Raw genomic sequence first — 14,133 nt, 5'->3', positions numbered from 1 at the left:
GTGCAAGGTAACAGGAATAACGTTTTGTTTTCGAGATGATAGTTTCTGGATTCGACCATATTAATGACCTAAGGCTCGTATTTCTGTGTGTTATTATGTTATAATTAAGTCTATGATTTGATAGAGCAGTCTGACTGAGCGATGGTAGGCAGCAGCAGGCTCGTAAGCGTTCATTCAAAATAGCACTTTCGTGCATTTTGCCAGCAGCCCTTCGCAATGCATTGCGCTGTTTATGACTTCAAGCCTATCAACTCCCAAGATTAGGCTGGTGTAACCGATGTGAAATGACTAGCTAGTTAGCGGGGTGCGCGCTAATAGCGTTTCAAACATCACTCGCTCTGAGACTTGGAGTAGTTGTTCCCCTTGCTCTGCATGGGTAACGCTGCTTCGAGGGTGGCTGTTGTCGATGTGTTCCTGGTTCAAGCCCAGGTAGGAGCGAGGAGAGGGACGGAAGCTATACTGTTACACTGGCAATACTAAAGTGCCTAAAAAACATCCAATAGTCAAAGGTATATGAAATACAAATCGTATAGAGAGAAATAGAAGATACTGTAGATGGATGAAGGGGGGAGGAGTTATCCTTGGGTTCCTGGTTTAGACTGCTAACACGTCAAGTTTCCCCTGTGATGTCCGGGGCAGTGTTGGGATACGTTTCCCCCTGTGATGCCCGGGGCAGTGTTGTGATACGTTTCCCCCTGTGATGCCCGGGGCAGTGTTGTGATACGTTTCCCCCTGTGATGTCCGGGGCAGTGTTGTGATACGTTTCCCCCTGTGATGCCCGGGGCAGTGTTGTGATGCCCGGGGCAGTGTTGTGATGCCCGGGGCAGTGTTGTGATGCCCGGGGCAGTGTTGTGATGCCCGGGGCAGTGTTGTGATGCCCGGGGCAGTGTTGTGATGCCCGGGGCAGTGTTGTGACGCCCGGGGCAGTGTTGTGACGCCCGGGGCAGTGTTGTGACGCCCGGGGCAGTGTTGTGACGCCCGGGGCAGTGTTGTGACGCCCGGGGCAGTGTTGTGACGCCCGGGGCAGTGTTGTGACGCCCGGGGCAGTGTTGTGACGCCCGGGGCAGTGTTGTGACGCCCGGGGCAGTGTTGTGATGCCCGGGGCAGGTGTTGTGATGCCCGGGGCAGTGTTGTGTTAAAAGAAATAGCTTGAGAAGAAAAAGCGGTGTTGGTAGGATAGGAATGACTGTTGTATTCCTATGATGTCATTGTTGTAAAAGAAACAGGTCATCTTTTCTGGTATGACTATAGCTGTGACATCACGTGTTAAAGGTTGTTTTCACAGATCACTTATGTGAAATGTTTTGTGGGTCATGTTTCAAAGTTTAAGATGAGATCACCTGGTTTAGCATCTCTCTCTCTATCTCTCTCTCTCTATCTCTCTATCTCTCTATCTCTATCTATTAAAATTCAATTTAAGGGGCTTTATTGGCATGGGAAACATAAGTTTACATTGCCAAAGCAAGTGAAATGGATAATAAATAAAAGTGCAATAAAAATTAACAGTAAACATTACACTCACAAAAGAATAAAGACATTTCAAATGTCATTATGTCTATATACAGTGTTGTAACGATGTGCAAATGGTTAGTGGTGTTTGTTCACCGGCTGCCCTTTTCTTGTGGTAACAGGTCACACATCTTGCTGCTGTGATGGCACACTGTGGTATTTCACCCAGTAGATATGGGAGTTTATCAAAATTGGATTTGTTTTCGAATACTTTGGATCGGTATAATCTGAGGGAAATATGTGTCTCTAATATGGTCATACATTTGGCAGGAGGTTAGGAAGTGCAGCTCATTTTCCACCTCATTTTGTGGGTAGTGTGCACATAGCCTGTCTGCCTACGGCGACCTTTCACTCTCTCGCTCTCCCCCTCTTTCTTTCTCTCTCCCTCTCTCTCTTCTCCCTCATCTCTCCCTTCTCTCTTTCTCTGTGTTAAAGCGTCTGTCCTCGCCACCTGTCTGTGTTTGGCCACTGTCAGATGGTCTCATGCTGCCAAGGCCACAAGGACAGCAGCTGCCTGTCTCTGTCTCTCTCTGTCTTTCTCTCTCTCTCTCTCTCTCTCTCTGTCTGTAACCAGGTGTGCTTTCTCATCTCCTACCTGGTGTGTGTGTGTGTGTGTGTGTGTGTGTGTGTGTGTGTGTGTGTGTGTGTGTTTAGCTGCGTACTCAAGTTTTGGTCTCTCGCTTTCTCTGCAGGAAGTTTGGGGAGCGCCCTCAACCACAGCGCCTAACAAGGTGAGTACACACACACACACACACACACACACACACACACACACACACACACACACACACACACATTTCAGTATGCTTGTTTTATTCACAGACAGTTCAACAGGGCTTGTTATGGTTAGGGGTGAGATGAGGCCAGGAGACTGGTCTGTTGGTCCTTTGGTCAGTCAGCCAGCCTGGAGAGAGAGGAGGATATTTCTGTGTGTGTGTGTGCCTATCAAATCAGATTTTATTGGTCACAGACACGTGGTTAGTAGATGTTATTGTGAGTGTAGTGAAATGCCTATGCTTCTAGATCCGACAGTGCAGCAATATCTAATATCTAACAATTCCACAACAAAACCTAATATCTATCTCTCTGTGTGTACGTACGCGGAAAATGATGGATTGAGCATTCTCTGGAACACACAAGCGTTGTTTTGGAGGGGGCCCTGTCCTCTCCGCCTTTTGATCTCTCCCCCTCTCCATTCACCAAACACTTATATTTTACATTTTAGTCATTTAGCAGACGCTCTTATCCAGAGCGACTTACAGTAGTGAATGCATACATTTCATTTCATGCATTTTATTGAAAAAAAATGTATTTATTTTTTGTACTGGCCCCCCGTGGGAATCGAACCCACAACCCTGGCGTAGCACACACCATGCTGGTGTTGCAAACACCATGCTCTACCAACTAAGCCACAGGGAAGACTGTTGTTACCGACGGTCAGGAGAAAGACACTGTAGTTAGTTTAGAGATGTTGTCTATGAAAGGTGTGTGTGTGTGTGTGCAGCTGTGTCTATGTTGCAGTTACCCCAGAGCGTGGCCCTGTTGATTTTAGTTTGGAAGTGACGGGGGCAGCTAAAAGCCAGGGTCCTTCAGGGCCCCACTGTCAGCCAGGCTGTTCCACTGTTCAGCTGATACAAAACACACTGTAGACGGCTTGAAATGCTGCCTGGCTTTGTTGCTTTGGAGAAGAAACCTGGTCACCAATGCTTCAGGGGAAACTTCGGAGACACTTGAGACTCATTCTGAAAATGAAAATCTATAATATATGCTGTGAGATCTGACTCAATTTTACACTTACCTGTAGCCTATATGAATGTAGGCCTTATTTATTGTCATGTGATTTTAATGAACTAGAATGTGCCTGACGTCACAAATTAAGTTGACTGGGGGGGGGGGATTTCAGTTTCCTCTGACAGTCAATTCTCAGCCCATTGTGCCTTAATGACAATGGGAGAGGGTATGCTGACTGACGTGACTGTTTTTTGATGTTTTCATTTAACCCAAGGGTCCTGTGTTGAGGACGGGTGTCATGTCCCCTTTGTGATCCAAAGGGGCGTTCACCAATAGGCCTCGAAGACTCAGTTTTTTTCCTCTGTGTGTGTGTGCCTTTTTGACTTTGTGTGTGCCCGCATTTGACCCTGTGTGTGTGTGTGTGCCCCTCCCTCTCCTAGCCAGCTGCAGGTTTAAAAAAAAAAAAGTGTATTTTAATTTGATTTAACCTTGATTTAACTAGGCAAGTCAGTTAAGAACAGATTTTTATTTACAATGATGGCCTACCCCGGGCCAACCAGGACGACGCTGGGGGGGGTCTGGGTGATTACACTCTATTCTGGTGTAGCTAGACACTGTGACAGATACACTGGACAGATGCTGTCTGCTGTGCCGTATCTGTAGCCCGGCTTAACTCCACACACGCAGACACATCATTACTGAGCCCCACTTTGCCCTTTGTCTCTGTCTGTCAATCTCTCTGCCAGTGGCACACAAAGCTATACCGCCAGCCTGTAGCTTTCTGTTGTATACCGCTAGCCTGTAGCTTTCTCTTGTATACCGCTAGCCTGTAGCTTTCTCTTGTATACCGCTAGCCTGTAGCTTTCTCTTGTATACCGCTAGCCTGTAGCTTTCTCTTGTATACCGCTAGCCTGTAGCTTTCTGTTGGATACCGCTAGCCTGTAGCTTTCTGTTGGATACCGCTAGCCTGTAGCTTTCTGTTGGATACCGCTAGCCTGTAGCTTTCTGTTGGATACCGCTAGCCTGTAGCTTTCTGTTGGATACCGCTAGCCTGTAGCTTTCTGTTGGATACCGCTAGCCTGCAGCTTTCTGTTGGATACCGCTAGCCTGCAGCTTTCTGTTGGATACCGCTAGCCTGCAGCTTTCTGTTGGATACCGCTAGCCTGCAGCTTTCTGTTGGATACCGCTAGCCTGCAGCTTTCTGTTGGATACCGCTAGCCTGCAGCTTTCTGTTGGATACCGCTAGCCTGCAGCTTTCTGTTGGATACCGCTAGCCTGTAGCTTTCTGTTGGATACCGCTAGCCTGTAGCTTTCTGTTGGATACCGCTAGCCTGTAGCTTTCTGTTGGATACCGCTAGCCTGTAGCTTTCTGTTGGATACCGCTAGCCCGTAGCTTTCTGTTGGATACCGCTAGCCCGTAGCTTTCTGTTGTATACCGCTAGCCCGTAGCTTTCTGTTGTATACCGCTAGCCTGTAGCTTTCTGTTGGATACCGCTAGCCTGTAGCTTTCTGTTGGATACCGCTAGCCCGTAGCTTTCTGTTGGATACCGCTAGCCCGTAGCTTTCTGTTGTATACCGCTAGCCTGTAGCTTTCTGTTGTATACCGCTAGCCTGTAGCTTTCTGTTGTATACCGCTAGCCTGTAGCTTTCTGTTGGATACCGCTAGCCTGTAGCTTTCTGTTGGATACCGCTAGCCTGTAGCTTTCTGTTGGATACCGCTAGCCCGTAGCTTTCTGTTGTATACCGCTAGCCCGTAGCTTTCTGTTGTATACCGCTAGCCTGTAGCTTTCTGTTGTATACCGCTAGCCTGTAGCTTTCCGTTGTCATTTAACTTGTCCCCTTTGCTTGGTGTGTCCATGTGACTCTTGGCTTGTTTAAACATAATTTTACGTTTACATTTTAGTCATTTAGCAGATGCTGTTATCCAGAGCGGCTAACAGTAAGTAATGTTAGTGAGTGCATACATTTTCATCTGGTCCCCCATGGGAATCGAACCGACAACCCTGGCATTGCAAGCACCATGCTCTACCAACATGTTTTCATTGCATGTTTAGTTTTTCTGTCCAGTATTGACTTGTGTAGTATAGATCTGTCCTCCATTCTCCTGTCCGGCAATCTCCTATTCAGTTTTCCTTTTGATGTGCTGTGGCATCTCTTGTGTGGTTGCGTACCTCGCGTCTCCTTGCATGTCTCTTTTGTTTGTGTGTTGTGTTCCGGTCATCTTTTGTTGTTTTGTTGTTGCATGGCTGTTGTAGTGTCAGCTGTGCGTGTCGGCTGTGCGTTTGGTCTTTTTCACCGGCCACATTGGTGGTTGGTCAGGGCTCCACAGTGTAAAAAATGGAAAAAGTACCCAATTGTCATAATTGAGTAAAAGTATAGATACCTTGATAGAAAGTTACTCAGGTAAAAGTGAAAGTCACCCAGTAAAATACTACTTGAGTAAAAGTAAAACATTTTTTTGGTTCTAAATATACTTAAGTATCAAAATTAGAAGTATCAATAATTTCTAATTCCTTATATTAAGCAAAGCAGATAGCACCATTTTTCTTCTTTTGAAAATGTACTGATAGCCAGGGGCACACTCCAACACTCAGACATTATTTACAAATGAAGCATGTGTGTTTAGTGAGTCCGCCAGATCAGAGTCAGTAGGGATGACCACATGTTCTCTTGATAAGTGTGTGAATTGTACCTTTTTCCTGACCTGCTAAGCATTTAAAATGTAACTAGTACTTTTGGGCTTTAGGGAAAATGTATGGAGTAAAATGTAGATTACTACATTCCTAAAGAAAATAAAGTAAAAGTTGTCAAAAATATAAATAGTAAAGTACAGATGCCCCCAAAAACTACTTAAGTACTTTACACCACTGGACCTGCAGTAGCTGTTTTCAAAGTATTTCTGCCATTTTGTTTCATAGCTGCTAAATGAATCGCACAAAGTCAAAGAACTACATATCCTATAGACTATCTATCCCACCTTGCATTGCAACACTGCCTGGTTGGGGGCTGTGCACATGTGAAGAGCTGAGTGAAAGATTCACTTTTAGAAGCGCTGCATACAGGCATAAAAGTTGATCTAAAGTGAGTCTGTCCTTGTGTTTCTTGGCTATTTCCATTGTTTTGTTCACAAGCTAGGTTGTTTTTCTATGTTTGAATTTCAACTGCTAGGGAAGAGAAGACAACACTTCAACTAGTCAATCTTACAGGTACAAACATGACTAGTCGCGTTACCATGGTAACCTCCCGCCCTTAAAGGGGCAGGTGAACATTTTTGCCTCAACTGTGATATTTTGGTTAAAAGACTCACTTCTTAATAGTAATACATTTATTGTTTTAGAAACATTTACAAAGCATGCTCATCTGTTTTTTTTGTGTTTTTGTTGGTGTAAATTTAGCTAAAAATTTGGGCTGGTAAAAAATCTGTGTTGCTGGTGGCCACAGTGGCTGGTGGACCAAAAAGTTAATTTTATGCCTTGCTTGTGTCACCCCACCCCTCTTGTTCTTCCTCTGTGTGTGTTTGTGAGCACATGTTTGTCAGTGTGTCCATAACACTGTTATATAAATCATATAAAAAAATTATAGAAAGTTAGAGCACGTCTGTCCGTGTTAGTCTGTCCGTGTTAGTCTGTCCGTGTTAGGGTGTGTGTGTGTGTGTGTGTGTGTGTGTGTGTGTGTGTGTGAATATAGGAAGTTGAGTTGGTGCTGTACCCTGGTCAATCTGACAACTCTTTGAGCCGTTCTCACTTCTCCTTTCAACTGTTAACTACTCTTCTCATTGAAAATGGCCCACATAGACAGAGGCCGATGGGTAGTTAATAGGTTAACTACTCAACCAGTGTTCATTTCATCAAAAAAATATTAGTCAAACACCTATTTTTCAAGTGTCAATTGATGAGACTATAACTCATAGCTTATCATTAATCCCAGGGCCCTGGGTCTGAACCCCGCCCTGTGCAACTTGGTCCTGGATTTCCTGACGGGCCGCCCCCTGGTGGTGAAGGTAGGAAACAACACCTCCACTTCTCTGATCCTCAACACTGGGGTCCCACAAGGGTGTGTGCTCAGCCCCCTCCTGTACTCCCTGTATACCCATGACTGCTTGGCCACGCACGTCTCCAACTCAATCATCAAGTTTGCAGAGGACACAACAGTAGTAGGCCTGATTTACCAATAATGACAAAAAAGCCTACAGGGAGGAGGAGAGGACCCTGCCGGAGTGGTGCCAGGAAAATAACCTCTCCCTCAACGTCAACAAAACAAAGGAGCTGATTATGGATTTCAGGAAACAGCAGATTGAGCACGCCCCTATACACATCGACAGGACCGCAGTAGAGAAGGTGAAAAGCTTCAAGTTCCTCGGCATACACATCACTGACAATCTGAAATGGTCCACCCACACAGACAGTGTGGTGAAGAAGGAGCAGCAGTGCCTCTTCAACCTCAGGAGGCTGAAGAAATGTGTCTTTGCACCTTAAACCCTCACAAACTTTTACAGATGCACAATTGAGAGCATGTCACAGGAAGGCCAAAAAGATCATCAAGGACAACAACCACCGAGCCACGGTCTGTTCACCCTGCTATCATTCAGAAGGCGAGGTCAGTACAGGTGCATCAAAGCTGGGACCGAGAGACTGGAAAAACAGCTTCTTTCTCAAGGTCCTCAGACTGTTAAATAGCCATCACTAGCCGGCTACCACCCGGTTACATAACCCTGCACCTTAGAGGTTGCTGCCCTATATACATAGACATAGAATCACTGGCCACTTTAATAATGGAACACTAGTCACTTTAATAATGTTTATATACTGCTTTACTCATCTCATATGTATATACTGTATTGTATTCTACTGTATTTTAGTCAATGCCACTGCGACATTGCTCGTCCTAATTCCATTATTTTACTTTTAGATGTGTGTATTGTTGTGAATTGTTAGATACTACTGCACTGTTGGAGCTAGGAACACAAGCTTTTGCTACACCCATAATAACATTTGCTAAATATGTGTATGTGAATTTGATTTGATTTGAAAATGGGATTTGATTTGAATTGACTAAATAGACCCAGAAAAAACAGATTTTTCATTTCAGTTGACTAAATCGAGACAAGTGCAGTTCTGTTCAGCTGGTGAGCTGTGGGGGAGCAAGTGATGAGTGTGGGCAGACAGGCTCAGCTCTGCTCTGGCTCCGCCTCCGATTATGCATACCGTGCATTGCTTCCTCGTAGCTAACCAGTCACCACCAGCATTCTAGTTAGCTACCCTTTGCCTGGTTAGCCTAGAGTCTGATCCTGATGGGCGTTCTACTAAGCTAACATTGCTTGCATTGCTAACTAAGCTAACATTGCTTGCATTGCTAACTAAGCTAACATTGCTTGCATTGTTACCTAAGCTAACATTGCTTGCATTGCTAACTAAGCTAACATTGCTTGCATTGCTAACTAAGCTAACATTGCTTGCATTGCTAACATTGCTAACTAAGCTTACATTGTTTTAAGATGGTCATACCAAGGGTCATTTTGTTATTTGATTTAGAATTTTAGTTAGAAATAAATGTAAAAAATGTATTTGATTAAACAATGAATTTGGCCTTACTGCTTAACTCAGCAAAAAAATGTACTTCCCTTTTTCAGGACCCTGTCTTTCAAAGATAATTTGCAAAAATTAAAATAACTTCACAGATCTTCATTGTAAAGGGTTTAAACACTGTTTTCCATGCTTGTTCAATGAACCATAAACAATTAATGAACATGCACCTGTGGAACGGTCGTTAAGACACTAACAGCTTACAGACGGTAGGAAATTAAGGTCACAGCTATGAAAACTTAGGATACTAAAGAGGCCTTTCTACTGACTCTGAAAAAGATGCCCAGGGTCCCTGCTCATCTGTGTGAACGTGCCTTAGGCATGCTGCAAGGAGGCATGAGGACTACAGATCTGGCCAGGGCAATAAATTACAATATCCGTACTGTGAGACGCGTAAGACAGCGCTACAGGGAGACAAGACGGACAGCTGATCGTCCTCACAGTGGCAGACCACGTGTAACAACACCTGCACAGGATCGGTACATCCGAACATCACACCTGCGGGACAGGTACAGGATGGCAACAACAACTGCCCGAGTTACACCAGGAACGCACAATCCCTCCATCAGTGCTCAGACTGTCCGCAATAGGCTGAGAGAGGCTGGACTGAGGGCTTGTAAGCCTGTTGTAAGGCAGGTCCTCACCAGACAGGACTGGCAAAAAGTGCTCTTCACTGACGAGTCGCGGTTTTGTCTCACCAGTGGTAATGGTCGGATTTCCGTTTATCGTCGAAGGAATGAGCGTTACACTGAGGCCTGTACTCTGGAGCAGGATCGATTTTGGAGGTGGAGGGTCCGTCATGGTCTGGGGCAGTGTGTCACAGCATCATCGGACTGAGCTTGTTGTCATTGCAGGCAATCTCATCGCTGTGCGTTACAGGGAAGACATCCTCCTCCCTCATGTGGTACCCTTCCTGCAGGCTCATCCTGACATGACCCTCCAGCATGACAATGCCACCAGCCATACTGCTCATTCTGTGTGTGTGGTTTCCTGCAAGACAGGAATGTCAGTGTTTTGCCATGGCCAGCGAAGAGCCCATTGAGCATGTCTGGGACCTGTTGGATCGGAGGGTGAGGGCTGCCCCCCCCCCCCTTTGTCCAGGGACGCATTGTTCAATTTCTGTTAGTCACATATCTGTGGAACTTGTTCAGTTTATGTCTCAGTTGTTGAATCTTATGTTCATAGAAATATTTACTTGTGTTAAGTTTGCTGAAAATAAACACAGTTGACAGTGAGAGGATGTTTCTTAGCCCATAGAAAGGCATTGAATAACAGATAGTAAACAAAAAAGTGTCTGTCCTATATCTGAGATTAGGAATTATATTTTTTAAACATATTTAACCCCTTTTTTTTTTTTTTGGCACAAACTACTTCCATGTATACATTACTTATATTCATTTTTTTTTTTTACCGGTACCTGGCTACTTTCAGACAAGTCTTTTGGCGTTCTAGAGCAAAACAACCGATAGGTGTATTCGTAAAGTATTCAGACCCTTTCCACATTTCGTTACGTTACAGCCTTCTTCTAAAATAGATGAAATATATATATAGTATTTAAAAACGTTTTATTTTTTATTTTTATTTTTTTAGATCTAGACACAATAATGACAAACTGAAAACAAGTTTTTAGAAATGTTTACAAATGTATTAAAAACAAAAACAGATACCGTATTTACATAAGTATTCAGAACCTTTGCTATGAGACTCAAAATTGAGCTCAGGTGCATCCTGTTTTCATTGATCATCCTTGAGATGTTTCTACAACTTGATTAGAGTCCGCCTGTGGTAAATTTAAATTGATTGGACATGATTTGGAAAGGCGCACACACCTGCCTATCTAAGGTCCCACAGTTGACATTGCATGTCAGAGGAAAAACCAAGCCATTCAGGCCTTTATGGTGGAGTGGTCAGACGGAAGCCACATGACAGCCCACTTGGAGTTTGCCAAAAGTCACCTAAAGAACCCTAAAACCATGAGAAACAAGAATCTCTGGTCTGATGAAACCAAGATTGAACTCTTTGGCCTGAATGCCAAGCGTTACATCTGGAGGAAGCCTGGCACCATACCTACGGTGAAGCATGGTGGTGGCAGCATCATGCTGTGGGGATGTTTTTCAGCGACAGGGACTGGGAGACTAGTCAGGATCGAGGGAAAGATGAACGGAGCAAAGTACAGAGAGATCCTTGATGAAAACCTGCTCCAGAGCCCTCAGGACCTCAAACTGGGGCGAAGGTTCCCCTTCTTACAGGACAACGACCCTAAGCATGCAGCCAAGACAACGCAGGAGTGGCTTCGGGACAAGTCTCTGAATATCCTTGAGGGGCCCAGCCAGAGCCCGGAGAGACCTGAAAACAGCTGTGCCGCGACGCTCCCCATCCAACCTGACAGAGCTTGAGAGGATCTGCAGAGAAGAATGGGAGAAACTCCCCAAATACAGGTGTGCCAAGCTTGTAGCGTCATACGCAGGAAGACTCACTGCCAAGGGTGAGTAAAGGCTCTGAATACTTATGTAAATTAGATTTTTACGTTTTTTATTTTTACAAAATGTGCTAAAATTATCTGTGTAGATTGATTTGATTTTAGATTTTTATTTATTTAAGTGAAAGTTGATCCATTTAGGCCATTCATATGAAATATTGTATTTTTTTAAATTTTATTTAACCTTTATTTAACTTGGCGAGTCAGTTAAGAACAAATTCTTATTTTCAATGACTGCCTAGGAACAGTGGGTTAACTGCCTTGTTCAGGGGCAGAACGACAGATTTGTACCTTGTCAGCTGGGGGATTCGATCTTGCAACCTTTTAGTTACTAGTCCAATGCTCTAACCACTAGGCTACCTGTCGGCTGCAACGTAACAAAATGTGGAAAAAGTCAGTGGGTCTGAATACTTTTCGACTGCACTGTACGTTTGACTGGTCATGCTGTTGGTCTATAGATTTAATTAGAATAATTTAGTGGATTTAAATTGGTACATGTGTACAGTATATTTGTTATTTATCACACACTTACAGCATACAGAGACAGAGCCTTTGAGATAAAATCTGTCAGACAGCACGAGCACATTTTAAAACATATACTTAATTGTTTGAAACCTGAACGTTTTAATACATATTATTAATACCTTGCTTCAAAGTAGCCTATTAGATGATCAAAATGTCTAAATTACATCTGACCCATGAAACCGTTTTCATGTGCACTACCCTTTTGGACAACGCTGTTTTCCCGCTAATTGCATTATGGAACGAACATTTGAATGTAGCCTACTGCCTTGTGTGCATTGCTGCGCTTATAATGTGAAGAAATTAATCGTTTTTATCAGCATTTAAATTGTATGAATTTGGAATCTATTGTCCCACAACGGTCCAAGAGTCTGTTTGGAATAGGCTATTTCTTTCTCGACAAGCTGAGAAATAGAATAGGTAAAATCGTCTACTATGGAGGATAGTGGATTGATATAGGCTAGTGATGTTCGGTACTCGTCTTGTTGGCTGAGAGAAAGTTAATGTGGACAGTTATTGTAACCTCTTCAAAATGCAGGTCAGAATTCAGTCAGAAGGACCGCACATTGTTGCATCTTCCATTTGCATGTTCCGTTATAATTAATTACCATAATCTAAATGTGACTTATGTCATTCTGATCACCGTGGGTAATTCAAAATGTTGCCGGTCAAATGTCCAGAGCCACATTTTCTTAACAGAAACCCGTGTGTGTGTGTGTGTGTGTGTGTGTGTGTGTGTGTGAATGAGAACATGATGTGTGAATGCTGGTTGAACTTGGCCTTGTGCCATCTGGCCTCTCCAGGGGGTGTAAGAGATTTAATGGTGCTCCCTTCACTGCCTTCACACACACACACAAACACACACACATGCTCTACGACAACAACCACATCTTAACCAACAGTCGTCCCCCAGGACTGTTAGTATGAACTTCTGAACCAACATGGGACAACAGTCTTACTATAGGACCAACCATTTGTAACCAGGATTGAAATGCATTTATTGGTTTTTGACCAAGATCTGCTTTTGGAATATCCCATCGTTTTTGTGGAGAACAGTCCTGTTACACTCTAATCCTACTTTAACTATCAACTAGTGATGGGGGGGAAAAAATTGATAGTTACATATCGTAATATTATTTTTGACAATATATTGCAATATTATTTTTGTGCCAGTTTGCTGAACCTCCATCGAAACCTCTATTTTTTTTTTTAATAGCTTGTTCTCAACCTTTTAAATTATTTCCACGACTGATCAAAACTGGTTTTCCCATGGCTCTCTCGTTCTTGTGCAGCAGACATACGGTGAGCAATATGTTTGGAACATCGAATTGTAATGAAATCACAGTATCGAATCTCAATTCATGAGAATCTCAATACATATCGTATCTGCAACTGAGTTTTGTGATAATATCGTATCATAAGGTCCCTGGCAATTCCCAGCTCTACAATCAACCAGTGCTTGTGAGGTAAAAAAAACTAAACAAAAACGGGCTATTTTCTACTCTAGATGCTGCAGCAATCTCTCACTCTTTTCTCTCTCTCTTTCTTTCGTTTTTTTCTTGGTTAGCTTTGAGGCCATCTCTGCCAGTCAGCTCTGATCCAACAACAAATCGTGTAGTTTACCTCCAGTCATCCACAGGGCAGCAGCCATATTTGTGAGGTGGCAACAACACACTGGGGTGAATCTTAACCCACACACTTCCTCAAAAGTCTCATCTTTAGGGTGAAATCTGGAACTTTCATTTCCCCTGCTCTGGCAACTCGAGGTACTAGCTACAAACACAACTGACCAACGAGAAAAACAAACTACAAAATAGCTTCGCCAATATGACAGCTGTCTCCCCCCCCCCTAGAAGTTGTCACTTAGGCACAGATCCAGGATCAGCCTACCCACCACATATCCAAATAGTGACCATTAGGCAGGGAAGTGCAAAACTGTCCTCAGACCAGTGTCTAGGGGTCACGTTAATTCCACATCTCTTTTCCACCTTAGTCTTATATCTGATGTCACCCTCTAGGCAGGAAGGTCACAATCAGTATCAGTGGTGTCCAATGACACCCTGTGAGCATGACATGACCGTGTTCTGAGCTGAGCGAGTGTGTTTCCCTGTAATCACTCAGGGCTGTGGGTTCCTGTGTGTGTGTGCACGCCCAGTGCCATGCCAAAGCAACATGTAGAAATATCAGTGGAGGAGATCACTGTAGCATCAGATGATTATAGGCACCGCAGAGTGGTGTCGATTTTGAACTCATTAAAAGAAAGAAATCATTAGACGTGGCTTAGGTTTAGAATCTGTTCTCTCTCTGTTC

At 43.8% G+C, this 14,133-nt stretch overlaps 1 protein-coding gene across 6 annotated transcripts in view; it reads left to right on the top strand.

The window, feature by feature from the left end:
• LOC115198110 (suppressor of hairless protein homolog) overlaps positions 1 to 14,133 on the top strand; it is a 66,778-nt gene that overhangs the window by 33,449 nt on the left and 19,196 nt on the right. For 5 of the 6 annotated variants that reach the window (XM_029759797.1, XM_029759801.1, XM_029759802.1 and 2 more), the window contains exon 2: positions 2,202 to 2,240. In XM_029759797.1, the coding sequence (XP_029615657.1) occupies positions 2,202 to 2,240 (39 nt within the window). Of the gene's footprint in view, positions 1 to 2,201; positions 2,241 to 6,148; positions 6,447 to 14,133 lie in introns of those variants that run through there. The other variant, XM_029759803.1, reaches the window with a different exon arrangement.

Source organism: Salmo trutta, chromosome 8 (assembly GCF_901001165.1).
Source record: "Salmo trutta chromosome 8, fSalTru1.1, whole genome shotgun sequence".
Classification (NCBI taxonomy): domain Eukaryota; kingdom Metazoa; phylum Chordata; class Actinopteri; order Salmoniformes; family Salmonidae; genus Salmo; species Salmo trutta.
The sequence above is the reverse complement of the archived record's forward strand: the minus strand, read 5'-3'. Positions and strand labels throughout refer to the sequence as shown.